The 26,247-nt window shown below is 48.3% G+C and overlaps 8 protein-coding genes across 8 annotated transcripts; 3 read left to right on the top strand and 5 right to left on the bottom strand.

Annotated features, from left to right (window-relative positions):
* Positions 1-1,143: 1,143 nt before the first annotated feature.
* DACRYDRAFT_119676 (MFS general substrate transporter) lies at positions 1,144-3,425 on the bottom strand (the record flags this gene model as incomplete). Its single annotated transcript, XM_040770840.1, has 14 exons — positions 1,144-1,200; positions 1,248-1,671; positions 1,723-1,775; positions 1,823-1,957; positions 2,001-2,225; positions 2,270-2,376; positions 2,424-2,470; positions 2,519-2,566; positions 2,618-2,719; positions 2,769-2,821; positions 2,868-2,930; positions 2,981-3,035; positions 3,088-3,122; positions 3,168-3,425. The coding sequence occupies 14 exons, from the start codon at positions 3,423-3,425 to the stop codon at positions 1,165-1,167; spliced, it is 1,641 nt and encodes a 546-aa protein (XP_040624129.1). The 3' UTR covers positions 1,144-1,164.
* Positions 3,426-4,888: 1,463 nt separating this feature from the next.
* On the top strand, positions 4,889-7,253 carry DACRYDRAFT_72555 (kinase-like protein). The gene is made up of 8 exons (XM_040775971.1): positions 4,889-5,027; positions 5,077-5,150; positions 5,201-5,284; positions 5,345-5,598; positions 5,648-5,999; positions 6,058-6,119; positions 6,165-6,265; positions 6,311-7,253. Exons 3-8 carry the CDS (start codon positions 5,207-5,209, stop codon positions 7,108-7,110), a joined length of 1,647 nt encoding a protein of 548 aa, XP_040624128.1. The 5' UTR covers positions 4,889-5,027; positions 5,077-5,150; positions 5,201-5,206; the 3' UTR covers positions 7,111-7,253.
* A 1,178-nt stretch (positions 7,254-8,431) lies between these two features.
* Positions 8,432-10,176, bottom strand: DACRYDRAFT_25318 (uncharacterized protein). The gene is made up of 2 exons (XM_040774115.1): positions 8,718-10,176; positions 8,432-8,674 (listed from the first exon to the last, which is right to left on the bottom strand). The coding sequence occupies exon 1, from the start codon at positions 9,964-9,966 to the stop codon at positions 9,328-9,330; it is 639 nt and encodes a 212-aa protein (XP_040624127.1). The 5' UTR covers positions 9,967-10,176; the 3' UTR covers positions 8,432-8,674; positions 8,718-9,327.
* A 722-nt stretch (positions 10,177-10,898) lies between these two features.
* DACRYDRAFT_18929 (uncharacterized protein) lies at positions 10,899-12,347 on the top strand (the record flags this gene model as incomplete). Its single annotated transcript, XM_040771409.1, has 6 exons — positions 10,899-11,084; positions 11,133-11,249; positions 11,301-11,831; positions 11,869-11,973; positions 12,023-12,134; positions 12,187-12,347. The coding sequence occupies 6 exons, from the start codon at positions 10,899-10,901 to the stop codon at positions 12,345-12,347; spliced, it is 1,212 nt and encodes a 403-aa protein (XP_040624126.1).
* A 1,219-nt stretch (positions 12,348-13,566) lies between these two features.
* On the bottom strand, positions 13,567-16,495 carry DACRYDRAFT_18928 (uncharacterized protein; the record flags this gene model as incomplete). Its single annotated transcript, XM_040771408.1, has 9 exons — positions 13,567-13,676; positions 13,731-13,845; positions 13,897-14,184; positions 14,629-15,129; positions 15,166-15,284; positions 15,398-15,514; positions 15,774-15,821; positions 15,858-16,263; positions 16,316-16,495. The coding sequence occupies 9 exons, from the start codon at positions 16,493-16,495 to the stop codon at positions 13,567-13,569; spliced, it is 1,884 nt and encodes a 627-aa protein (XP_040624125.1).
* A 1,729-nt stretch (positions 16,496-18,224) lies between these two features.
* On the bottom strand, positions 18,225-18,386 carry DACRYDRAFT_41013 (uncharacterized protein; the record flags this gene model as incomplete). Its single annotated transcript, XM_040774496.1, has 1 exon — positions 18,225-18,386. A coding segment is annotated over one exon (162 nt), but the record flags the coding sequence as incomplete, so codon positions are not given.
* Positions 18,387-21,215: 2,829 nt separating this feature from the next.
* On the top strand, positions 21,216-21,419 carry DACRYDRAFT_30017 (uncharacterized protein; the record flags this gene model as incomplete). Its single annotated transcript, XM_040774329.1, has 1 exon — positions 21,216-21,419. A coding segment is annotated over one exon (204 nt), but the record flags the coding sequence as incomplete, so codon positions are not given.
* A 525-nt stretch (positions 21,420-21,944) lies between these two features.
* On the bottom strand, positions 21,945-23,287 carry DACRYDRAFT_18927 (uncharacterized protein; the record flags this gene model as incomplete). The annotated part of the gene is made up of 6 exons (XM_040771407.1): positions 21,945-22,093; positions 22,284-22,328; positions 22,362-22,587; positions 22,637-22,846; positions 22,897-23,066; positions 23,149-23,287. 6 exons carry the CDS (start codon positions 23,285-23,287, stop codon positions 21,945-21,947), a joined length of 939 nt encoding a protein of 312 aa, XP_040624122.1.
* Between the last annotated feature and the right edge of the window lie 2,960 nt (positions 23,288-26,247).

Here is a 26,247-nt window from a genome sequence, read left to right as displayed (position 1 = left end):
AGCCGGGTGATGACCAGGATCGATGTTTAGCGGGAAGAAGAGAAGGCGTCTGAACGGTCTCGGTTGGGATTGTAGTATCAATGAAATGGGGTAGAGAAGGGAGTAACTTGATGTCTTGTGACCAGCACAAGAGAAAACACTGGAAAGAAGAGAGGGCGTCTGAACGGTCTCGGTTGGGATTGTAGTATCAATGAAATGGGATACTAAGGGAAGCGAGTAAGATGCCTTGTACAAGAGAAAAACGGTGGGAAGGGTGTGAGACTGGCTAGAAAGCAGGACTTGGGCCAGGCGTTCCCTTTATACCGTTAAGTTGCCAAATCGGACAACAAAGTGCATTATGCGTCTGTGCTTCTTCCAGGGTTCACGGCGTTAGTATAGCTTAGAAGCTGTGCTGAAACCCCCAAAGGGGAAAACTGGTCGCCTAGGGTCCCGGCCTCTGCACAGAGACGTTAATCCTTAATTCACTTAGAAAATTACAAAAGAAAGAAAATTAAACAAAAAAAAATCAGGAGATATAAATAATGAAACATACAGAGAGACTTCATTTAATTTTCCATGAAGTGCATTCTCCGATAAATGAGCATGCCGGCTTCTCCCAGGCTTATCTACAGGCTTTCTCAGCTCCTAACACCGTGGAAGAAGAGGGGGCATTCGGGGAAAATGCGTCCGGAGGGGCATAACTTTTCGAAAATGAGGCATCGGAAGTACCTCGGTGGAAAAATGACGGTCAACGATTTTCGATTCACTCATCGAGTGTCACTAGTACTTTGTATATGTGTGACGCGGCTTACACTCAGCTCACTCCTCACGCTCATGGGCACCGAGCCTCGCGCATATCAACCGCTTCATGGTGTGTACACCTTGGGATGCTATTCCTCCGCGGTTTTTCGTTCAGCGAGGGCGAAACCAGCTGAGTGTGGTCTCTTCGTTTGGGCCTTCCTCTCCCTTTCATATACTCGTCTGCAATTTGGAGACCTGTGAATATTGATTTCTCTCGTTTCGTGCTTACCGCGCCTCCACTCCGCACCCTCCAACGTCATACTATCATTGAATTGCGATGGTGAAACCCCTCCACAGACTGACCAAGTCCTCAGGCTTGAAGTTGCCTTCACCGCGTCTTCATTCGACATTACACAGTCCTTTCTACACACGCTATCGTATCCGCTAATGCACAAACCTAAAGTCAAGTCTCTTGTTCCCCTGCACATCATCAGAGTGGCTGAGATACAGTAGGAAGAGAGACGCACCTTATCCTCCGTAGTAGCCAGATAATGCGCCTTCTCCTCTCGGGTCATAGCATCCCAAACCTTGGCGCGCTCTGCATTGACCCACATGTAGAACGCCTTTGTCCCCACAAAGAGGGCAACGTTGTACACTGCCAGGCCTATGAGGATGCGGTTCCCCGAGTGATAATACGGCGCATCGTCCGCCTGGTAGATATGCGAGGAGATCACGTTTCCCGCCTGAACACAGACGTTGTACATCGCTGCACTGACTGTGCGGAGGCGTACTGAGCCCGCAGTCCAGGACGCCCAGCCAACGACGATGGCATGGACATAAGGGTAGCCGAGGAGAAGGGTAAGGATGACATAGCGAACCCAGGAGTTTGCAGTGTCTGGCAGCACGGCAAGCGCGACGAGAAGAGGGATAGACCAGAGGTTACCGATCGCACTACATTTGCGTCAGGACGCGGCGGGTCGGTAGCTGAAACTTGGCACATACCTGACGAAAGATCGCTCGTTCACCCTTCTGCTCAACTGGGTTACCAACAACAGCTAGGTATCGTCAGCCTGTGCAACCCCAGGAGTGAGCACAGACCCACGTTGATGATAAACAGCACACTGCTGGGTATCGTAAGCAAGTTAGAGTTGAACGTGCCAAACCCCAGAGCTTTGAGCGTGAGAGTAAGGTACGCTCCCGGCGGCGACGTTGGGATATACCCGGTCAATCCGATCTCCTTCAGAGTCAGCCATGCTCCAGACCATCGTACAAGAACGCACGAGATATATCGGCCAGGAATGATAATCTGTGAAACACTGCCATATAAGCTTGGGCGTAATCGCCTGCCGGTTATGCATATCCCCCTTCGTGGGATCGTCTCTCAAGATCCGATTGACCATGATCACTTCTTCTCTTGGACTGAACCAGCCGGCCCGGCCGCGGAACCACGAAGCGGTTTGGGTGGGCGAGGGGGGCATGAGGCCGAAAGATAGCAAACCTACGATCTGTGCGAGGTCAGTGCGAGGTGGAGTGGCGGGAGAGGGCATACCAAGGTAACTCCTCCTTCGATCAGAAAGAGATACCTCCATCCAGCGAGCCCATTTACACCACGCATGTGGAGAATGCCGTACGCCATAAAGGCCGAAACGATCGTTGCTGGCAAGTGTCAGCTGAGAAGGGCAAAAGAGGGAAGACGGACGTACTAAGCGTGCTGGCGGTCCAGAAGAAGCTGAGTCGGACCGGAAGTTCTCTGCGCGTCGTGAGTATGTGTACGGCATGCAAGCTTAAAGTCACTCACTTCCCCTTGTAGAAGTAGCTCAGAAAGAGGACCATATCGGGGATGAAACTGGGCTCATCAGTTCCGGGGAAACACGGCTGTGGGGGCAAATTTTCTTACCCTCCTTCCATGACGCCCAGCAGACCGCGAGTCACAAAGAAGCTCGCCTTGCCATTCAACGCCGCCTGAGACATGGCAACCACGGACCACAGTGACATTTGACTTCCCAGATCAGAGTGGTGGACGCTTTTGCAGAACTGAGGGAACTCACATTGGCAACCAGCGATCGGGACCTAAGCGTTTGGAGACGAGCTGAGACGGGACCTAGGGAGTGTCGGTATCCTTCCCACGAGGCTGTGGGGGGACGTACCTCGGCTGTGAGGAAACAAAGGTAGAAAATCATGTTACCGTTATTGTAGTCGTTTGTGGAGAGCTGCGGAAAGAGGTAAGCTGGGGATATATGGATCCCGCCGAAGTACGTACGTTCAGATCGGTGAGCATGTTGTCTGTAAGGGCGAAGGAAAGGTTTCCGCGATCCCTGTGAACAAACATCAGAGTATGCACCGAGTTTCTACACCACTCTGCCGTACAGCTGAAGCGCAAAAAACATTATGCATGTCCAACACTAGATACAGTCAGCGAGTGATTAAACAATGGGAAGAAGACATACCATGATCCTCAAGTCAATCTTACGAACGATGCGCTTCTCCTCGTCCTGCGTCCACGTTGCCTTGGGATCAAACCTATGATATCCTTCGTACTGCTTGATAGGCTCAAGATAGGGTGCCAGATCTGCATCTAAAAAAGGATTTGGATCGGCAGATCCGTTCTTGAAACTGGAGGCAGAAGAGTCTGTTGGCTGGGCTTCGATGTCGACCTTGTCATCTTCCATGGGTGATACAGCTGCTATCTCGTTGAGAGGATCCATGTTGAGCAACGTTCCGGTCCAAGCTCAGATAACCAGAAGCGTAGATCACATAGAGTGGAGTATTTAAGCGTCATCTAACAGGCACCAGGCCAAAGCCGGTGTAGACCCCGGTCGATCACCCCTTGCACACCATAATGGCAACATTCTGGAGAATACCATAGACAACCCTTTGAATTTTTGTATAGCCTCTGGCATCATTCTTGTGAAGTATGAGTACAGCGGCGAAGTGTGTGCTCTAAACCGACGAGTCGAGGTTGCACGCCAGAAGAAGCCGTGAAGGTGCAATACCATCGATCACGTGACAGAGACACCACTGACATTATTGGACAATTTACCCTTTGTCCATCGCTATATCGCCGGAGAACTCAGGAACCGTGAATGCTCATGAAATAGATGGGAGCTCAGAAACCATAGTAAATTATCCTCACCCAAGAGAAGGCAACCCCTCGCGGCGGACAGCCTGACCATAAGTAATGTGCCTGTGATGTCAGACATGTCCCGATCTCGTTTCTTTGAAGAGTTGAGCTTGGTATCGAGAGAAGCCATCATTCCAAGCGTATGTGGGTGGAGTCGACTGATATTAAGTGTACTTCGTGTGGTTCTGTGGAGGCAGCGACCCTTTTCGCGTGTATGGACCCAACTGATCTCGGGGGATAGCGGCACGAAAGTAGCCAATCCGCTTTCCAGGAGTAATACTGCTTAAGTGAAGCTGGGGATACCGACAGATGAAGCAATTTAGGTCTCAAGTTAATGAGGAGACGCAGCAAACCTGGGAAGAGAGAAAGAGAGGGAGTAAACGACGTGATATGCGGGTGCTAGCTGGGGTTCAACAGGGCTAATTGAGGGGCTGGGAGGAATTGCCGCGCTGAGCCGCGCGTGGCCGCGTCAGGGTCCCAATTGGGCGGAAGTCGAGTGTTGACATCAATAAGCCGCTGATTATTTGAGTGAAGAGTAATAATATAGTCCAATGTTCCAATGCAGACAGGGACTCCAGATGTGTGGGCAAATTGTTGATTATTACATTGAAAAGTAACAAGATATTTTGATGTCATTACCAAAGGGGCAAGGACCCGCACCGAGGGGTGCCGCGCTGTTCACGAGTTCACTGCAGAGATCCCATTCTAAGTGGGTGAAACGCCGCGTAACTCGATCACGTGAGCCGCGCAGGGGCGCGGCTCACGTGATTCAACAGTGCTCTCAGGATTGCTCGATTTGGTGAAGTTTTCAAGATTTTAAAGAAACAACCACAACAAAAAAAACAGGGGATGCCAACGTTATTGTTCTGTCTACCAAACTACTTTTCAAGCAATATTGAACGGTGAGTGAGAATGTGTGTTGACCGGCCGGGTAGAGTAGCCCGTCCTGCGCGGCAGACGCGGCAAAATATCCCTACCCGCTGTTGAGCCACACAAACCACACGCGTCTTGTCATCACTCCATCCATGCATGTCCCCCCCATCATGGCGTCAACGCCGTTCACGGCTCATTTCTCTTCTCTTCTACTCTCTTCAACATGCGACCACTACTAGAGATCCTCATTCTATCGATGAAGATGCTCTCGGACAGAACCTGAATGCGACGTTGGAGGGCAAGCATGATCCTGGTGGGTTGGATGAACTGCGTTGGAACCAGAACACCTAATGCAAGTACAGAGATCGAGGTGCTCGCTTTCAGCAACAAAGATATCGTCAAACTCGGACGGCTCGCACATGGCACGTACGGTGCGGTATGCGAACAACTTGGTCCAGAATTGCACTGATCTGACGTGAGCCTCAGGTTGACATGGTCCGATGCAAGCTTGATAACCAGACATATGCCCGCAAGACTCTCTCAAAGAGCTTCGTGCGTCGTGCCAGAGACGTATGTTGGCTCTTATTTGCTTCTACACCCCAACAATCGACTCAGATACACTCCTTTTAGCAATGTTTTCCCACCACTGAGCGCGTCATCCACGCCTGCGCCAGTACCTCACGCACGCCCTGGGCGCCACACTTGATCGCTGCCTATCAAACATCTCTCGAACTATCCCTCCTGACGGATTATGTGGATGGCGGCACGATGGGGGATCTTCTTGAGTTTGCACAACATGGGATCCGTGACTTCGAGCTGCGGTGGTGGATTCCCCAGGCTGTGGCAGCGGTATGTTGGCTGCATGAGCAGGGTTTCGTTCATCGGTATATCCTGCTCATACTCCGTTCAAGTGTATTGTTAACCAGCCTTCAGTGATATCAAGCCCGCCAACTTCCTGATAACAACAACGTCGCATCTGAAGCTCACCGATTTCGGCAGTGCCGCACGCCTCCTCCCGGTATCGAAGGATGGCATCCAGCGAGTGCCAAAGGAGGTATGCAACCAGTTGTGCGGCACAGTCGATTATATATCTCCCGATATGTTGGAATACGATGAGCAAAAGAACGAGGCGGACGAGGTGCAAGAAGATCTCGTTTGTGAGGGATATGGAAGGGAGACGGATTGGTGGAGCTTGGGAGTGATGGTGTATGAGATGGCGTATGGGGTGCTGCCTTTCTTCGCAGAGAGGATGGAGGATACCCTGAAGAGAATTGTGAACCACCAGGTACGAGTCACGTTCTCTGCATTGTCCTTTTCCCAGCTAACCACCGTCATCGCCAAAGCGCACTTTCCAATTTCCTAGTGACTTGCCGATCTCAAGCCTGCTAAAATCACTCATTCAGCGGTGCGTTCCCTGTCTGCGGACTAGATCAACGTCTGATTCCCGCAGGCTTCTCACCGACGCCGGTTCGCGTCTGGGAAGAAAGAGTCTATATGAAGTTCAGAAGGACGAATACTTCCGAGGAATGCCATGGTCGAACCTCCATAAATGTGCGACTGCTTTCCATCCCAAGACAGCTCCTGATTGTACCACAGTGTCTCGCCCCGATGGTCTGCTTGTACCTCAGTTCACAGATTCAACGGACGTGAACAACCCATCTCCTGAGCAAGAGCAAGGGAGCGAGCCCGCATCCTCCTTCCCCTCCGGGTCGTTTACTACCATCCAAGCTGAATCCACCCTCCGGTCCAAAGCGGAACAGATTGATACCAAGATTGTCTCGCCGACTGACGGCTTCACATGGGGTCCGCTTGTGGATGCGTTTGATCAAGCTCTCGGTCCGTCCGCCGTATCTTTCATTCATCCCACGCCCCGAGTTCTTCGAAGACCGACTGTCCCACCGTCTGCTTCACGATTGAGGAGGGATGTAAGCTATAGCACACCTCTTCGTTCGGGAAGACAGATCCTGGGCACCAGCACTGTTCGGCGAACGAGAGCGATGTCCGAACGGCAGGCCCTCCAACAGCTGATGTCGGCTGTACGAGAAAGTGCCCACAAGAAAGTGCTGCAGAGCGGGAAGAAGACACACATTCGCTTCACAAGAAGGGAGAGGGCGATCGTGCCGATGGGCAAATCCGCAGGCGTTGACTTGGAAGACGATGCGGACCTTACTTTCCGGACCGCTGATGGACCTCCCAGCCCCAGCCCGCGACCCGGCAGTTCTATGGCACGAACTCGACCCCCATCCCGCGCAACGCCGACCGAAGAATGGCCAAGTCTTGTCCATGAGAAAGAGATGCCTAACAAGTGGGAGGATATGCACAGGCGGATGCGAACGCTAGCAAAGGGCGTTGAGGATGCGGAGAAGAGGTTGAATGAACTCAAGGTCCTTGTTTGATGATATTCCCACTCACGCTGCCCTGTGTCACTAGGGTATTATTTGTCATCAGTGACAGAGTGCAGCCACTCACAAGCTCAAGCTCTATGAGTTACCTTGATCGTTATCAGGCACTTGTTCCCTGAGGTTTGCGTTTATACAGCTGGTTATATCCTTGGAAGAATACTTCTCGAAGCCCAGACCGCTGAGCTCTCCTGAACGTCAACAATGGCGCAAGCCCGCAGGATGGACGGGATGCGAGGAGGCCGAAGTTTTGTGAGCTTATTCATGGTCCTATTCCAGGCGTTTGACGCCGCCTTCGCCTCAGCGTGTTGTTCCTTCGGTATCTTGGCACCTCTGTCGTGAATGTCACGATTGAAGCGCGGGTCTTGGTTGACCCGGTGATGGACTTCTTTGTCACGGATCTTATGTGCATATGTGGCTAGCGCCATGGAACGATGAAAGGCATCCTTGTACTGGGTAGCTGCCTGGGTGAGCTCGGCTACACTTTGCTGATACTTTGTATGGGGATCATCCGAGGGGTAGAGCCCCGGCAATTCGTGCATTATTTCTTCATTTCTCGTCTGTTCAGCTTCTTTCCTACCAATGTCTCACCTCAGCATATACAAGATTAGAAGAGTGTACGCAGTTGCTACTTGTTAACATCTGTCAAGCGTGTTCCACCTATTCATGCAAGGCCGGCTGCACGTCTCCCAGCCCCAGCTCGCCGCGTACGACCGAGCTGCCCAGATCCAGAAAGAGTACGTGCAACTGCAACACGTCGCCTATGTGTACTGGGAACAATGGACCCTCACGACGTCCATGAAGGACTCGGATGTCCTTGCCACTATATCCTCCTGGTGGGCACTCGTTTCCAGCGGATCATAGACCAATGTTGTTTTCAACTGCGCCCTCGCCTCGTGTACCACAGTGACCTCTTCCAGAGAACAAAAACAGACCAGCCATGAGCTCGTTCCAACGTACCACGAACGCATGGCAGGACAGGCGACCCGATTGAGGCGTTGACAGCTAGGAAGGCGTGCAAATTCCGCATCCGCCTCCTGCTCGTATCCGACTCCATGCTCGTCGTGCAAGTTTTGGGGTGTATGATACCTAAGGTCTCATACAAGGACGTTCTCCCTCTCGTGAGGAAAGAGAACAAGGCGCTTGTGAGTACAAGGCTTCCATCTGTTTGGTCTGGTAGACTCACTTGGGGCGGAACTGTAGGAGCGTAGCAGCAAGCACAAGATGCATGAAAAGTCCACGGAGATGCAACCGTCCACCTTGAGAGTGTGTTAGGATGGGCCACAACGCCACCCTCCATTGTCACGGGGCAGATCACAGACTTGCATGCAGAGGACCGAGCAATAGCATGCATGTACAGCACCCTCTTAGAATCCCTAGAACGCCCTCACCCTCTTGGTGGAAGACGACGGACTTAAGGAGCTCTAACTCGCATGGGTCCGGATGGACGAGTATATCCAGCTCTTCCGTCAAGAGAGGATCTCGAGGCCTAGCACAGACAGGGGCTTGCTGGACGAGGGTGCACTTGGGCTCTGGGTGCACTTCCTTCCGTGGGAAGATGGTACGTTCCTACCTTGCTCGTTTACTCGACTTACAAGGCACAGAAATACTCGAACGAGAGACCATGCTCACCCAACATGCGGCGCTCTTCACCCTCAGAACGTACGTTCGTAGCACACAAAATACGACATCTTCTGCGCACCATGGTACGAACCTGTGATACCTCTCCTTCCTTCCATCCCTGCTGCCTGCCCCATGAAGAACACGCACCGGCAGGATCAGAACCGAGAACTGTAATCCCGTACTCCGGTCCCCAACAGGCCTAGCAGCAATCATGCTCTTCTCCCTCCGAGCCTCCCTCTCCCCTTCTCCCCTCCTTCGCCTCTCGCCTCCGTTCCACGGCCAATGAACCACACGCTCCCGCCACCAGCCCTCGAACACGGCCCACGTAGTAAGACAGCTCGAAGTCATGGGGACTCTTCAATTGATCGTCTGATGACAATTCATACTATCACCGCCACTCTCCTTGTTTCTAATCATGTCATCCTTCCATCCATTCACACATGTACATCGTACCTTGTACAAGTTGGCCTCGTCTAAAATCATTCCTTCCCACCACCTTGGTTTGTAGTATCGTGGGTTGTAGCGCCTTGGTTTGTAGGAGCAACATGCTCTGCCAAATGCTTCACGAGCTGGTGAGTCCTTCCCTCCGCCTTAAAGTGTCTCGAGGGTGGATGTTGAGTGTATGCCGTATACTGCCCGATGTAGCATGACCGGGTGTGGGAGTTGGTCACCTTTGATTGCTTTTTTCACCGCAAACTTCAACCTGCGATGATGGTCGTTTTGTGTGGCTGTCAGCTGCTCGTGGATCTTTACGTGCAAAACATGCGCGATCTTCCATTCCTCGTGCGGCTTGGGCCCCATTATCCTGTCCGGATGCTCCAAGTTTTTCTTTTCGAGTTCCTTCGCTTTGTTGTGGGCATCGGCTAGATCCATCTTCGCCTGCTTGAGCTGGTGTTCTAACACCGGAAGCACGGTTTGATGCAACCTCTCCTGTTCCTCCTCAGCCACATCGTACTGCGCTTGGGTGATCTCTACATGGAGTGCTGCGTGTCCATACTCCGACCATGCTAGATCTGCCTTAAGTTCTGCTTCTCGTACGCCAGGTCGTACTACGGAAGGTCCTGGGCGCCACCTGCTTTGCATGGCGGCGAATGACGTCGGAGGAGGACATGGGAAACCGGCTTGCTGCGAGCATCCTTCCTCCACGCCTGATGGCAAGGGTAGCGGCAGTGCGTGCACAATGATCGTGGTCGCAAACAGGGCAATAAGGAATACCAAGTGGGTGTGCATCGAGTGCAATATGTTCGCATATGATGAGGGGTAAGAAAAGATGACGACAGCAATCGAATGTTGGATTGGATGATGGTATTTGCTTGAAGAGAGGTTCGGTGGTGATTGTACTCCCAATCAGATGTGTGAAGGAAGCGATAAGGTGGCTTGTGACCAGCACAAGAGAAAACGGTGGGAAGTGGGTGTGAGCGCAGCTAAAGAGTAGGACTTGGGCCAGGTCTCCCTCTAAATAATGGATGACATCCCACAGGAATGGCGTTTCAAAAGCTGAAACAGCGGTTCCCCTGGGTACAATTACCAGTGCTGGCACAGGGAAGAGGTATTTCCTCCGATGCCCCGTTTTCGGAAACAAAATACCTGTAATGCCCCTCCGGGAGAGCCATCAGGATTCGTCTGAATCGGCCAAAAATGTGCTTCCATGTCCGGACATTTTTAGGGTCCGTGACCGGTGGAAGCAATTAGGTTCCATAGGGCACGGATGTATTTAGGTTAGGTCCCGCTTACAAATATTTGGTCCCGTGTGCAGCCGTTCTATGTCCGTGCATTAATGGTGTTACTGTGTTTAATGCTGTTAGCAACAGGCCACAGGACTGGTAATGGTAGGGCCAGCAGTTGATCCCATATACAGCTGCTCTATGTCCACGGGTTTATGGCGTTAATGCCTCTATTGCCATTAACAATGGGCCACAGCACTGGGAACAGTGAGGCCAATGGTTGATCCCATGTACAGCCGCTCTAAGTCCACATGTTAATGGCATTAACAGATGTATCACTGTTAACAACATGCCACAGAACTGTGAACCATAAGGCCAATGGTTGCTCCTGAGCAGTCATTAAAAGCCTCATCTGCATGCATTCTCCTCTCCCTCACCATTCTTCTCTGCTCTCACTCTCCACCTCCAACAAATCTCAACTTTTAATCACTGTCAACAATGCCTCCCAGAAGGACCAACACCATCAATACTGCCATTACCAATGTTAATGCACCACACTCAAGTCTAGCCATGTGGAGGAAAGAAGAGGCTGACCAGTGGGCTGCCCTCTGCAAGTTCTGGTCAGTGGATGACAGAGAGCATCCAGCTTGGGCACAGAATAAGGATGATCTGGGGACATACAGGGTAAGCATTATAGTGATGTTGGAAATGTTTTACTAACATACTAAACAGGATGTTGCCCATAAGTACATTGGGGACTTCACTGGGGATGTGCTCTGCTGGATGACCAAGGGCATGGTAGAGCATTTGGGTCCCAGTGCTCAGGCCATGTGGATTCATATGCACATGGTATGCACCAGTTACTGTTATCGATGGTAATGATGGTAACAACAGTAACAGAACAGACATGGAGTTGTAGAGGCTGACTATGAACTCAATATACCTGAGCTCCCCTCCACTGCAGAGCAGGCCATCCTGCACAATGTGGAAGGTGCCACAGACCCTTCCCCCCCTCCCCCTCCTCAACCCAAGCCTACTGCGGCGAAGAGGAAGAAGCCCCTCAACCTTGTTAGCAAGGTTACCATCACCATGGAGAAGGCTCCCCACCATTACCCAACATGCCAAAATTGTGGGTGTCCCCAGAAGTCTTCAAGTGACAGCATGGATGCCATAGAACCCCTCCCCAAGCAAAGGAAGACGGCAGCAGGCTCCAAGAAGACTCCCGCCCTTTTGGCCACCAATAACAACAATAACGGCAATACTGCCAATAATGATGACCCAGAGACCCAGGATCAGCAAACTGCAAATGACAGGTCCAGTCAGGAGAAGAGCACAGAGGAGGGAGGAAACAAGCAGGATGACAAGGAAGATGAGGAGGAGAGGGAGTATTGTGTGACCAGGGACCCAATGAATGCAATGAGTAGTTTAATGGTGTTAATGTGGATACTGTGGTTCATAACTCGAACAGGACCTTGTTGAAGATGGGGTGTACCACTGTAATGCCAACAACATCAAAAACAAGGCAATTCCTCCTCCCCCTCCTGAAGGAAAGTGGCTCTATTTCCCAGTCGCTGTAAGTAACTTACTTTTCATTTTCATTTCTCTTTCTGAAGTTTTTGTAGTGTGAGCCATGCCACCAAAATCACATGAAGTGCTTTAGGCTGCCTGGCATTTCAAAGAAATGCTACAACTGCTGCATCAAGCATGGGAAGTGTTGCAATGTTGGCCTTCTAGGTAACATTAACCATGGTAACACCAGTAACAATGCTAACTGAAACACTCACAGATGGCTGTTTGCACTGCACTGCTGTGAAGAGCAAGAGGACCAAGGGGCAGATTACCCAGGAGATCAAGGCCCTCCAGGATCATCTCAAGGACCTGAAGGAGGAATGCAAGGAGGCCCCAGACACTGAGTCTGAGAGTGAGGGGAGTGGTGAGGATGAGTGATGGTAATGCTGGTAACCTTGTTAATGGTGTGTCTGCATCAGGTGGGGCAGTAAATAGAAATGCCCATAGTTTTTTTTTCTTTTAATACATCCCATTCATTCTACTAAACTTGATATTATATCTAAGTGACTGAGCATGAAGTAGAGGCAGCAGGTGGACTTTTAACACCGCCATGGAGGGTGCTAACATCATTACTGTACTTAATGGCATTTCTGTCACCTATTATGTCTCACCCCATCTAAGTCCTCCGTTTACTGGCGTTAATGGTGTGAATCAGGACTTCAGTGATTTGCAGAACCTGTGTGCATAGGCAACAGGTTTATCATGCTTCTGAAGGCATATAAAGTATATTAGTGGATTCTAAGTCAAAAGGTACTGGGAGTGTTGCATTCATGATGGCAGAGCTGACTTCACCATTTTGCGTACCATAAGTGTGTGTGTAATGGTGATACTGGGTTTGAAGGGCTGGTATATTGATGAAAATGGATACATAAGGTGTGAACCCTTTTGGGAAAGTTATGGCATGTACCTGCAACATCCATTGCACAGTCAGAAGACATGGGGGGCATCATATTGAGGGGGTGCTGCTAATGGTGGTAACAATGGTAATGACAGTAACAGGCGTCTTTCTTGAAAGTTCACTTCATACACACTGGGAAAACATTGGGGGCATCATTGGAGGGAGTGCTGCTAAGAGTGGTACCTACATTAACTATGGTAACCACAGTAACATGTAGATTTGTTAAAGGATCAATGCACAGCACTAGGCATGTTGTCCAAGAAACAAGGGACACATACACATTGGAAGGTTACTGGTGTTACCATGCTTGGCTGCCTCAGCCTGAGAAGCCAGTTGCACCTCAGTGAACCATGCCAGGCCTTTAAATGGGTTTTCCAGGAAGCCCCTGGTGATTTCAAAAGACCTGAGCTCCATAAGATCTTTGTCATGAGGAATGTCTTTCCTAACTGAAGGCCCTGCAAGTCCCGCAAAAGGAAAAGGGACTCCTTCCTTCCCCACACCTTGCCACATTCCATCCACCAAGACTTAAATGTTCCAACTTGCAGCCATACAAAGTTCTGTTGCAAGCTCAAGCTGTGCACAAGCAACACCATAGAGTTTGGCTGGCAAGAGCTTTAATGGCACTACCATTGTTAATGTGGATAACATACAACCATTCTGTGGCAAAAACCTGTGGAATACATGCTTCTCATTGGTATTTCAGGCAAGCAGGCCTGTGTGGGGAATGGGATGTAATGGGTGCTTTGTAGCAGGGAGTGCATGCATTAGATCACATTTCTTGGCCTTGATTTTGTGGCCCTGGCAAGCATCTAATGGTGTTACCATCATTACCAATGATAATGCAGGACAGCATTTCAGCATACCTTCAGCATTTCCCACAGAACACTGCCTCTGGAGATTGTAGCAATTCCAGCCAGACTTGAACCAATGTCCTTTGGTCTTGAAACAGTCCTTGCCATGTTCCTCACAATAGGTGCACTGATGAAATCATCTTGGATGGACTCAGGGCATATGGTAAATGGCACATACTTTGGCAGGCATAGGAATCTGATCTGCAACATCTGGCAGGTCCTTGTTTCCATGTCTAGACTTGCTGGCAGATTTGGGGTCTGTAGTAGGGACAGTGGGCTCCATGGTAATGCTTTGAGTGCTCACAAGAGGTGTGTTAATGATGGTATCCCCAGTAATGTGTTGCTTCATTGTGACCTTTTGCTTCATGGGTGCCATGTCTCCTCCAGACCTTTTCTTCTTCATCCTAGACTTCTCCTTAGCCTTCTTACTCATTTTGGAAGACATGAGACACAAGGAATGTTCAAGCTAGGATGGCTTTGGCTGGATGCAAAGGTTATGGTGGTGGTAAGTGTGCAAGCAGTGTCATGTGGGCATATGGCCAAGCTGCCCAGCAAGGCCCCATGTCCATTGGGGAGTGCTGACCCTGAGGTTTAGAAACCTTGGAACTGTCTCAGGGTTGTCTGGTAACAATGGTAACAATGTTAATGATGGTAACTGCAATGAATCACAATATTAACAATGTACATGTTGGGCATTTCATTCTTTGGCCCCTCTACCTTTCAGTGAGCTACAACATAGTCCATCACCCACTTTCCACATTACTCATTTGCTTGGATGTGCCAGAGCAAACTGCTTCCAAAGTCAATGAGGAAACTTTTCATTCCATTCCTGCAAAGCTGTAGCAGGTGCTTGCTTCCATACTGTATACTGGCATCAAAGATGTCTCTCTGAAATCTTGGTATTGCCCACTACTTCCTCTGCAGCTGCTTTCCAAGTCCTTCTTGGGGGACCCATGTGGATGTTATGATACATTTGCAATATCATGAATACTTCTTTGAAGGATGCTGCACCAGGCCAGTTTGCAGGTGATGGTGCAGAAAAATGGATCAGCTCAATGACAATGGGGTCATCTTGTGAGGAAATGCTGACAACAGAGTTGGTTGAGGAGGACACGCTGATGACTGAGGTAGCCCATGGCTTCTTGCTGGGGGTCTCCAGGGCATCATATTCAGATGAATCATGATTCATAGGATGCTTTTTTGGGGAAGGGCCACTCATTGTGAAGTGCTGATGAATCTCTTGCTGCACATGACTGTCTTGTGCTATCACCTCCTGAGCCTTCAGAACCACACATTTGTGAAGTCTGAAGGGTATAACTTGGCCAGGTCCCATCTCTACCCAACAAGCTTGGTTCTTGTCAAGCACAGGAACAGTCCAAGCATTTGTGCTCATAACCACCTTGCAAACGGACTTCACATGGTGAAGTACAGAGGGAATTCAGTCCACCATATTGGTGTATAAGTTTCCTGGTCCACCCTGCAACTTCATACCAGGTACTTCCACAGGATTTTCATCCTGCAAGAGGGTGGTCAGCAACAGGAACCACAGGAAGGGCAAACTGGTAACTGCATGGCAACAATGTTATCACAATGATTCAATAGCTGTGGAAGCATACAACCATATGGATAATGGCATTACCATCATTACCACTGTTACCAGGTATGTCAAGGGGATTGACTTGCCTCTGCCAGTATCACCATGGTGAATAGGTGCAGAAGAGCAGACTCCATCATCTTTGGTGTTTTGTTGCTGTCCTCATCTATGTTGTTCTTGACTTTTCCAGTTGCAGCATATTCTGCACAAGACTGGAAGTATTCTTTTCCCCATCCAGGCTGGAGTGCCTTGCCCACCCAAATGGGGGTGATTGGTGCAGGTGTTGGACTGGAGTATGTGGTGGCCCTGGGTTGACTGGATGGCTGGATGGACTTGAGAATACTGGCTACTGTACTTGGCCAAATTTGGTTAATGACAGACCAAATTGCATTGTCAGTGCCCATCATGACTGATATGAAGACTTAGTTTTTCAATGCTACTGATATGAGATTTGTACTCACTGATATGACCAGGTGCATCACACTTGACCATGGGTCCCTCTGAGCTGCCTTCACAAAGGGTAGTATTGCGGTTAATGGTATTACCAATGTTAACGGCAATACTGCCTCTAGGACCTCCCTTCAAATTGTTGCCCTGCTGCTCAAGGCAGCACTTCTTGCACCTCATATTTTGACACTTTTGATGAGGATGTTGACTGCAACTTATGCACTTTGTGGCATTGCCAGGGTATTTGACAGTGGAGGTGGGCATAGATGGTGTAGCATGCCCTTGAGGCAGTCCATATCGAACCCCATCTGGGGTTACACCAGGGCCCTTTGGAAAGCCATTTGCATGACCCCACTTAGATGAAGGAGGAGAAGGAAAGTTGGTGTCAGGAGGTGAGTCAGGGAAGCCAGTCGGTCCCTGGCAATGCAGAGTCTTCAGCTGTTGCTGGTCTGCTTCAGGCATCTGGTGGGATATCCAGATGAACTGGTGCTTGCACCATTGGCACTGGGAGAACTTTAGAAACAATTGTACTGTGCCGGAATTTTGTTAGGCACACCTTGGTCCATAATAATCCCCAATGCAGCTCTGTGAAAGCAATCAATGGTTCCAGGTATTTCCCCCCACACTCAGCACAGTACCAATGCTTGACATCTTCTATTGCCCAGTGCATCTGCTTTGGGTGTTGATGCCAGTATTGAAAGATGGCTTCAATGAGTTTTTTCTTAGCAGAAGGCATGCCAGATTAGGATCTGTCTGAGGGTATGGATGTGAGGAAAGTCTTTTTGCAGGAACAGGAAAAAACTGTCATTTGGTTAGGGAACCACATTATGTCAGCACAGCAGGGGTTGTGTGCATAAGTCCGTTATTAATGGTGTTACTGTTCATAATGGTGTTACTGGCTCTACTGGCTGTACTAACATTTTCCTTATGATTTCTCTCTTGCCCCTTATCTTCCATTGTGCTGCACATTCAAGTTTTGAGCTCAAATCCAACCTTCGAATGCCTCTTCAAACGACCCCTCAAATTCAGCCAGACCAGACTATTGGAAGCAAGAAGTGGACCCTTAGACATAGCATTAGGTAATGTAGATTAGATATAGATTAGTAGTAGTCCAAAGGTCTGAACCACTCCAAACATATATAGGTGGATTCAGATACTTTGGATAGGGATGCTTGGACATTTCTCCTACTTACTATCAACTGCACTCATTCAAGATGGGTGTCTCTCTAACTTACAACTAATACTACTGCTTAACTTAAAGTCAATCCTTGCTCTAGTTCCCTCTTAGACTGATTCAAGCCTCAATTTGACTGCTTGACCTTTGGAAGCCACCTTTGTTCACCTCATACAGCTTGTTCCCATTCCACTTGTCATTTGGACTCCCTTCAGACTGCTGCGACAGGCCTTGGAGCTCACACCAGACTCCTCAGATTGGCATTTGAATGGCTCTATTGTAGGAGACCATGATTTGATTAGGTTGGATTTTGTCTAGTACTATCTACTATGATGTACAGGCCACCACTATTGACTCCCCCTCCAGCGAACCTTCTCCTGACGCCTCATTGGGAGGTGTAGAGTACACCATACTATCAATATAACATAATGTTTCTATACATGTGCTAGCTACTGTTCATTCTTGCCATCCTGAAAATAATCAAGTGGGAGCACATGTGGGTTCTTTTTCTGTTTCTTCAGTGTGTCAACAAGGAATGGGTTAGGCTCCTTGCTCATTTCACCCAAGAAATAATTGAAGCAAGTGGCATTGAGGTCATGAACCCTTGCATCATGGCCTTTCAGCCAGACATTGCACCACTCAGCTGCAGAAGAGTTGAAGACCCAGGACTTGGTAGTGATGTTGTAGAGTGCTGGAAAAAGGAGTGGGTTACAGTGCTATCCACAATAAGCATCATTCTCACTATGCTTTGACTTGAAGTGGAACACATCGACAGGTTGAACCATTCCAGTAAAATGCTGATCTCCTTGAGCTGCAAGGTGACAGTGTCAATGGCAGTTGTTGTCATAGAAGAGCACATCAGGGACCAAGTTTTTCATTGGAAAGACCACTTGTAGCATGTCCTAGGAGAGGAATCAGCAACTGCTAGAAGGTCAGATAATATTCTTACAGCCACAGATGAGATTGCTTCAGCACCAAAGAGAGTGGCATGGGCAACAACAATTCCACAGGAGCAGACAATCAGTTGTTCATTATGTGTCCATGACTGACCCAACTTTGCCTTGAATGACTGGTTTCCAAAAGCACTCTTCTTATCACAAAGCTGTTGAGCTTCCTGAAGAAGTGGGAGAAGATGGTGGAAGTCCTCCATCCCTGGAGATGTAGCAGTGGGAACCTTGAGAATGTTGTTAACCCCAGTATCAACAGTATTGCCAGCATCCTTGTTAACTCTGGTAGGGGCCTGTGTACAAGTCAAAGGCTGAATGGTTGTGTGTGCAGCAAGGCAGTGGGTAAGGTGAAGCATTGATTTCCCCCTTTCTTCATACATAGTTTGAACATATAAGTGCTCAGGATCTGAACATGTGAGGCAGCCTTGTTGGACCAGCTGAAAACACCCCTGAATAGAGCAGATATTCTGCAACTCTTTATGTGTGTTGCAGAACCTAGCAGTGATAGCTGGAAGGTCTTCTGAGCAATTGTGGACTGAACAACAAGGATGTCCAATGGTAATACCATCTGTAATGGCAGCATGGATAGATCCTGTACTGTTGTGAGAACAGAATCAGTGAGAGAAGGAAGGTAGCTCATGTGTGGTGCCATTATCATCAACCAGGCGGAAACAACTATCACATATGTGACCCCATTGCTCTTGGCCAATGGTTGCAATGAACTGATTTCAGATTTTCATGGCTTCCTTCAACCTCTCCCTTTGAGTACCCCATTTCTTGCCAGCTGGTGGGTGTTTGGGCAAGATAAGAATGGTTCCTTGCTTGGTATGATGTTGTAGGAGGCTGTTGAGGTAGATAGAGTCCCAGATATATGATCCATGGAGGACAGGAAAAGAAGAGAAGGAACTGTCCTGAGGTGGTTGCACAAGGGAACTCATGTAGATCTGACTCATTGCCTGCCCACTGAAGCTGAAAAGGAATCAGCATACAGTGCTGGTAACAGTGTTAACAATGTTAAATATGGTAACAAGACAGTTCAATGGTTATGAAACCACAACTGTCACATTAACATTGTTACCATGGTAACAATGCTAATGCTGGTAACAAAATGGTTCAATGGTTATAGAACCACAACCAATGTGTTAACACTGTTACCATGTATAATGGTGTTACTGTCAGTGCCAGGAAATGTAAATGCAAAATAAACTTACTGTGCATGAAGTGCCTGGCTTTTGAAAAAGGCAGCAAGAGCACCATCCACCAATACATGTGTTTCCACATGTAAAACCTCAGGACGTCCTGGGTAATAGTGCCATACCTCTATTCCATCAGAGCCCTTTTGCCAAAAATAGTTGAGGTAGTATGTTGTGTGGCAGTCTGTGTGACAAGGAAAGAAGTACATGACTGTTGTAGCTGATTTGGAAGAAGAACATACTCTGGCAGGATAAAGAGGACACATGGACAGGTACAACCCCATTGTGGAGGGTAAAGAGATGTGCCATATTGCGGCATAGGTGGGTGAGTTGTGGATTTGAGGGACAAGAGGCCTGAGTACAGTTCCTTGTTGGGGGGAAGAACTCTTCAACACCTGGGGGTACAATGAGAGGTCTGCATCTGGAGATGAAGAGAAGACCAAACTGAAATTATGCAGTGGACCATGGTCTAGAAGGGGACAAATAGGATCCACAAGGTGGGGAGTTGGGTGTATTCCAAGGTAGCCTCCTCGCCAGGTGAATGGGCCAAGAACTTGCCATAGTGTTTCAATGACAGATCCATGAACAGCAAAGACAGTGGCAAGAAAATCAATGACAGATTGTGGAAGGATGGCAGGTGCACAATCAATGTGCAGTGCACCTCCCCAAGCAATGATGGGTTGTAGATGCAGTACAAGTGCTTGGAACAGCCAGAGTTGTTCCAAAGACAGCATTCCAAGTACTGGAAGATTGCCCCAGATAGCTTGAACAAAATCTGTAACTAGCATATCTAAAAAGAAAATAAGTAAAGCAGTGATAATGGTAATTTTGCACTGAGGAGCATTAACCATGGTAATGATGGTAACAGTGGTAACAAGAATCACTGTGGTAACACTGTTAATGTGGTGCAGCAGGCATATGTATTATTGTTTCCACACCCAGAAGTAAAGTAAATAATAGTTCCACTGTCCAGGGAAGCAACCAAATAAAGCTCCCACTGGCCAATTTTTGCCCCCACCAGACATTTTCTGCTCCCACCAGCCATTTTTTACTCCCACTGGCCATTTTTCACTTCCACCAGCCAAAAACTGCTTCCACCGGCCAAAAATAGCCCCTGCTGGCCATATTTTGCCTCCTCCGGCCATATTTTTGGCCGATTCAGATGAATCCTGATGCACCTGCCCTCTGGACACATTTTCCCCAAATACCCCATCTTCTTCAAGGGATCACAGTGTTAGCAGCTGAGAAGCCTGTAGAAGCCCACCTAAAATCCCTGAAGTGTGAAAGGGTAGCTTAGGGGTCTGATTTATAAGCATGCTCATTTATCTGAGCATACAACTCAAAAGAAGTCTCTATATGTCTTATTATTTTATCTATTGATTTTTTTCTTTGATTTTCTTTCTTTTGTAATTTTCTAAGTGAATTAGGAATTAACTCTGGTCAAGCAGAGGCCAGGACCCCTAGGTGACCCATTTTCTCCTTTGGGGTTTTCAGCACAGCTACTAAGCTACTAATGCCATGATCCTTTGAAGAAGAGAGCATTGGGGTAAAATGTGTCCAGAGGGGCATAACAGGTATTTTGTTTCTGAAAATGGGGCATCAGAAATACCTCCACAGGGAAACACTGGGACCCTGAAATGCACTGCTTTTAAGTGCTCCAGACCAGTGCCCCAGGGTCTGAAAATAAGTGCAGGAGTTGCTATATTACACTGCCAACTCAGGTCATGGCACCAGCTGTCCAGGGTCTATGTCCCCACTGAAGCAAATATGAAGAAGCTGGGCGCAAAGCCACATGAGAAAGGCATGTGGTTCATGTGGCACCACATGAACATAAGGAAGTAAATCTGGGCCCTATATCCAAAATTGGAAGTGGAACTAAATCTGCTTCCACTGCAACTGCGGCAGTGCAAGTCCCTAGGAGGCTGAGGGTTACTTAACCCTGGCCCTTTTTAAACCCTACCTCTAACCCATATCCCTAAATATTCAATATATAATATATTAAATACATGCTTGCAAGGTATAGCATGCATGAGGTATATTGACTACAGAGCTACATAGACTGAACAAAAGACTTACAACCCTAACCAAATAGGTATTCTACCCTGGACCTTTACTATATAAAGCACTCACAGAAACAGGACATGGGAGATGGGAGATGGGAGATGGGACACAGGACATGGGACATGGGACCTGGGAGATAGGACATGGGAGACGGGAGATGGGAGATGGGAGATGGGAGACAGGAGACAGGAGACAGGAGACAGGAGACAGGAGACAGGAGACGGGAGATGGGAGACAGGAGACAGGAGATGGGAGATGGGAGATGGGAGATGGGAGACAGGACATATCATGATGGAATATGGGAACTATGTAGCAAATAAAAGACCCTTGCACCTAGAATGATGAGCGAAGTGAGATGGGCTCCCCTAGTCCTTATGTAACATGGCTGGAAAAGCGCTGATTTTGGGCTCTGCAGTCAGCCAGCTGGATATCCACAGGTATCCTTGGGGTGGGAAAAGAGGGATTAGCTAAGGATATAATGGGGGGAGGGTTATCTAATACTTGTACTAATAACAACTAATATAAGGCACTATTAGGATGGTAATATCTTGCTGACTTCTACATCTCCATCACTCATGAGAGCAGGGATGTGTGGTCTGGCAAGCTACGCTGACCACTACATCTCCATCACTCATGAGAGAGACTGGAGATGCATTAGTACTCATAGATAGCTTGCCTTAGAACCACACTGACCCCACTCATGTGCAATCTCAGGCATCACACCACTAAATTTCATGATATTTTTGACAATGTTACAACACTCTGATGAGAAAAGATGGTCTAGCCCAAGACTTTGGGTGACAAGTACTATCAGTTGGGGGTGGTAGAGTTACCGGTGGAGCTTGAGGAGCTGCTAGAGCCAGCAGGTGCTGTAGTGCCTGCCACAGCAGTGCCTGTGAGGAAGGCAGCATTCACACCATCATGGGCCCACTTGCCAATACCACTGGAGTGAGTATAATCTGACAAAAGGGGTTAGCTATGAGCAAACACTTGAGACATGGAGATGTAGTGGTTGGTGAAGCCGCTGACCACTACATCTCAGAGAGAAAAACAGCTCACAAATGAGTGCAATGACAACTGCCACAAAGACCAGGATCAAGCAGATCCAACCACCAGTGGTACACCTGCACAACCTCAGATGGAACCTACATCCAATTGATCTCTGGATGCCCCTCCTGCACCCCACACAGTACCCTGTATTACTCAAGCAGCAGTCAGCAATCATACAGCTGATGTTGCCCACTCCCATGCAGAGCTTGAGCATAGTGTTGCAGCAGCATTCACCAGCAGTTTGCATGCAGATCTTGTGCTGGCACAGATAAATCTTGTCTTCATAGTTGAACACCATGCTGTTCAAAAGCTCAGTGGCATTGTTTGTGCTGGTTGTGTCCGTAGCAGCATTGGTGGTTGTTATGTCAGGCTCAGGGGTATAGGTATACTGCCCATGCATGGCCTGGCAATGAGTTAGCAAGGTATATGTGCCTCGAGACCATTCTATGCACCACCAGATCAAAGTTCCACCCCTCCAGCATCACTTCCTCCTGCATGATCTCTCTGATCATCACCCTTTCCACTGGCCCGGCCTCCTTCATCCCATGCATCAGGCAAGCCAATGAGCTCACAGGTGGCATATTCTCTCCTCCGGAAGCCATTCCTCCCCCACTAACACTTCCTGACAGCATAGACATATCTTGATTTGTTGACTGAATAATCTAAGAGCAGGATCAGTACCGTAACAAATGAGGAAAAGGGGGATGCATACTGGTTGATGGTGGGCTGAAGAAAGGTGTGATCCTGCTGTGTGCCCTAATCCAGGGGCAATGCACTTATAGGGGTTCTTGCACAGTGGATCTCTGTACACATGTTTGTCTGTAAGGCTTCTCCAAAACAGCCTATACTGATAATTCCTTGTGCTGTTTCTACTTGATCTATCTATACAGAGAGTGCATACATATTGGAGTGTATGCAATGTGTTATGAGTGATGGAGTTGTATTAGCTGTTGGCATAGCTTACTGGACTGCACATCCCTGCTCTCATGAGTGATGGAGATGTAGTGGTCAGTGTAGCTTGCCAGACCACACATCCCTGCTCTCAGAAAGATGGAGGTGTAGTGGTTGGCATAGCTTGCCAGACCACACATCCCCACTCTCATGAGTGATGGGCATCGCTTCAGGCTCTCCTTGATGACAATTGTTTCAGTGAACTTCAAGGGTGCTCAAACCCCCATGTGACCTGGATTCTTGACTGTCTTTCATACTGAATCTGCACAATTGTACTGATGATATCCAAGATAGTTTCAAGTAGTTTCAATTGGGCTATCCTAGGACTATCTGCATGTAAAGTGCAGATTCTCTGGTGAGGACAAAAAGTCAACAGGGTCCTTTGTTCAATGTCTTTCTCTGTGTGATGGAATGTAATAATTCCATAATATCAGGATGGCATGTGTTTATGCCTCATGGTCACTTGGACATGGAGGCAAACAGTGGCACAGCATGCAGATTCATATCACCCCAGCACACTCCACTTGCTCCTATCCCCCTCTCTCAAGATTATAATAACCACCTTCTCCTTGACCAAAGCCACTACACATCATACTCTACTCATGCAGAAGACTGTGTGAGCAGAGTGTCCTCAAGATCTGCCCCGGTTTTGATGTTGTCACAGGATGGAAGAAATGACAAACAGAACCAGTGTTGAAGTGTTGGACTTCAGGGCTGAAGGTGCACATTTGTGCACCTTGAAAGGTCCTTCCACCCCTCACTCACATCCTTTTCAGCCCAGAACACAGTAACCAACCATGAAAACATCTCTCAGCACACCCAGCCTTTGGCTGACACAAAGGCTGCAAGCTATGCTGACTGCTACATCTCTGTCACTCATAACACTCATGCATCCTCAGATGCAAAGGCTGCAAGCTACGCTGACTGCTACATCTCCCCTGAGGATGCCAAGCCCCTGAGGCTCAGCCATATGCTCAGTTGTGAAGACTGGTTTGCACTGTCAAAGAGAAGCAGCAGTCTTCATGCATATAACAAAGCAGCTGAGGAGCTTGGTGAGATCCATGGCAAGATGATTGTGAATATGGTTGCAGACTTTGGCAAACATACTTATCAAGCATGCTCTGATGTCATGTCCTATGCGGGGAACTGGTTGTACAATGATTTGACTGCCATGGTGCATGTATTCTGACATCAATATGCCTTTGAATCCTCACTGTAACCAGCCTTATGCTGCTCAACTTCTTCACACTGTCCAATTATAGATAGCAATGAAATGAAATGCTCCTCATTGTGTACATCCTTCTGCAGCTCATGAATTCACTCATTCATGTACATCAAGATACTAAGCCTTGTTGCTCCCAGAATGCAAGGCAATGGATGAGGGCACAGCAAAGATGTCTTCCTTGCCTCCCACAGCACCAGCTATCACTTCCTCAGTCTCCTGAGCACCCTCCTCAGGTACATCGGAGAGCACAGACTCATCCATGTGTCTTTTCTCCAGTTGATGAGGACAGTTGTTGTGACACAAGGTGCTGAGACTTGGTGACATGGTCAAGGAAGATAGCACCAATCTCAAACGCTTGAGAGATTGATCTGTTCCAAGCTTTGGTGTAACTTTGTGCTGCTGCCAAATGTAAGTCAGTCATCTCTCAGCCATTGATGAGAGAGAAGGCAGCATACAAGGTCTTCAATATCACCATCAGAGCTTGCCGCACTGCCAGACAGCCACCCATACAGACCCTTTGGGGTGAAAACATACTTGTCCTCCTTTCTCTCTTCTCCTCCAGAATCCATGTTGAGGTCAGAGTAGGGAGTCTTTGTCTTGTGGTCAGTCTCATTTACATTCAGGATGACATGCTGGAGGGATACAGTCAGCTCAAAGGGGCTAATGGCAGGGGGAGGTTTGTACCACATGCTTGAGTGTGTTGACATTCACTTCAATGAGCACAGAATCATAGTACATTATAGTCCACATACTAGTTGCCATCTTGGGTGTATATCATTGATCAAGGGAGGAAGAAAGCAAATTGCAGGCTTGAGATCACTGACGTAGTGATAACAATGGCACAGCTTCCAATGGAATGAACCCTCCCTTCCCTGACCTGCAATATTAAGTAAGCTATACTCATAACTCTGCAACACATTGCAGGGTTGCGATATAAGATCTCTTGTCCAGCAGACTATACTATCTAATAGCTCCATGGCAGATATAACACAGGGTAGTTTCTGCTCCTCCTACTCTCGCATTGTGCTCATATCAATACAGATTTTGAGTTCAATGAGAGCAGCACTTGAGGAAGATGCCTGGTGCGTAGAGGAGGAAGCAACACTCAATTTCAGTGTCACAACCAGCTCTATGCTCATGCTAAGACTCATTTGCACCAATGAGTGAGCAAATTGATGCACTTGCTTGATGTTCAGAAGAGTAATCAAACCTGATGTCTAACCAAGGGAGTTCACCAAGAAATACTAGATGAGGCTCAGATCCCCAACTTCAGTTCCCTTGATTTGCCCATGGACTGGTTATCAAATGACCAAGATACTGAGATGACAGCAAGCAATCGAGTAGACATGTATTGGGGGGTTGATGGGGAGCCACTGGTCTTTGGTAGGGGTATGGACCTCAATCACTGAATTCAAGAAGCAAACAACATGGACCTACATCAACTGGAACTTCTCCAATACCATGACCTACTCCGTCTAGACCATGACTCTGCCAGAGACTGGGAAGAGACTGAAGGTGCATATTTTAAAGCTCCATTCACTGCAGTAGTCCTTACTGGTCTTGGGCAGAGCATACAGTCTTCAAGCTTTTTGGGCCACATGTAGAGCCATCTTGGTGGCTGTACGCTAGCAAAGAAGTAAGTAAAATTCCATGCTGCTCTCATGAGAGATGGGGATGTGCAGTCTGGTGACCTACGCCAACCACTACATCTCCATCTCTAAGAGATGGCATATTAAATCAAGTGCTGATCTCTATCCAGCTCTTCCTCCTGGATGTGCTCTTCCACCTTCACCACATCTACTTCTCAGTGGAGATGCAATTGCTTGTCATGTGTCAGGGCACCAGCTCATTGCTTGGTCAAGAGACATGACTAAGCCTTTATGACAT

Source organism: Dacryopinax primogenitus, assembly GCF_000292625.1.
Source record: "Dacryopinax primogenitus strain DJM-731 SS1 chromosome Unknown DACRYscaffold_24, whole genome shotgun sequence".
Lineage (NCBI taxonomy): Eukaryota > Fungi > Basidiomycota > Dacrymycetes > Dacrymycetales > Dacrymycetaceae > Dacryopinax > Dacryopinax primogenitus.
Note: the sequence above shows the minus strand (reverse complement) of the source record. Positions and strands in the feature narration are given on the sequence as shown.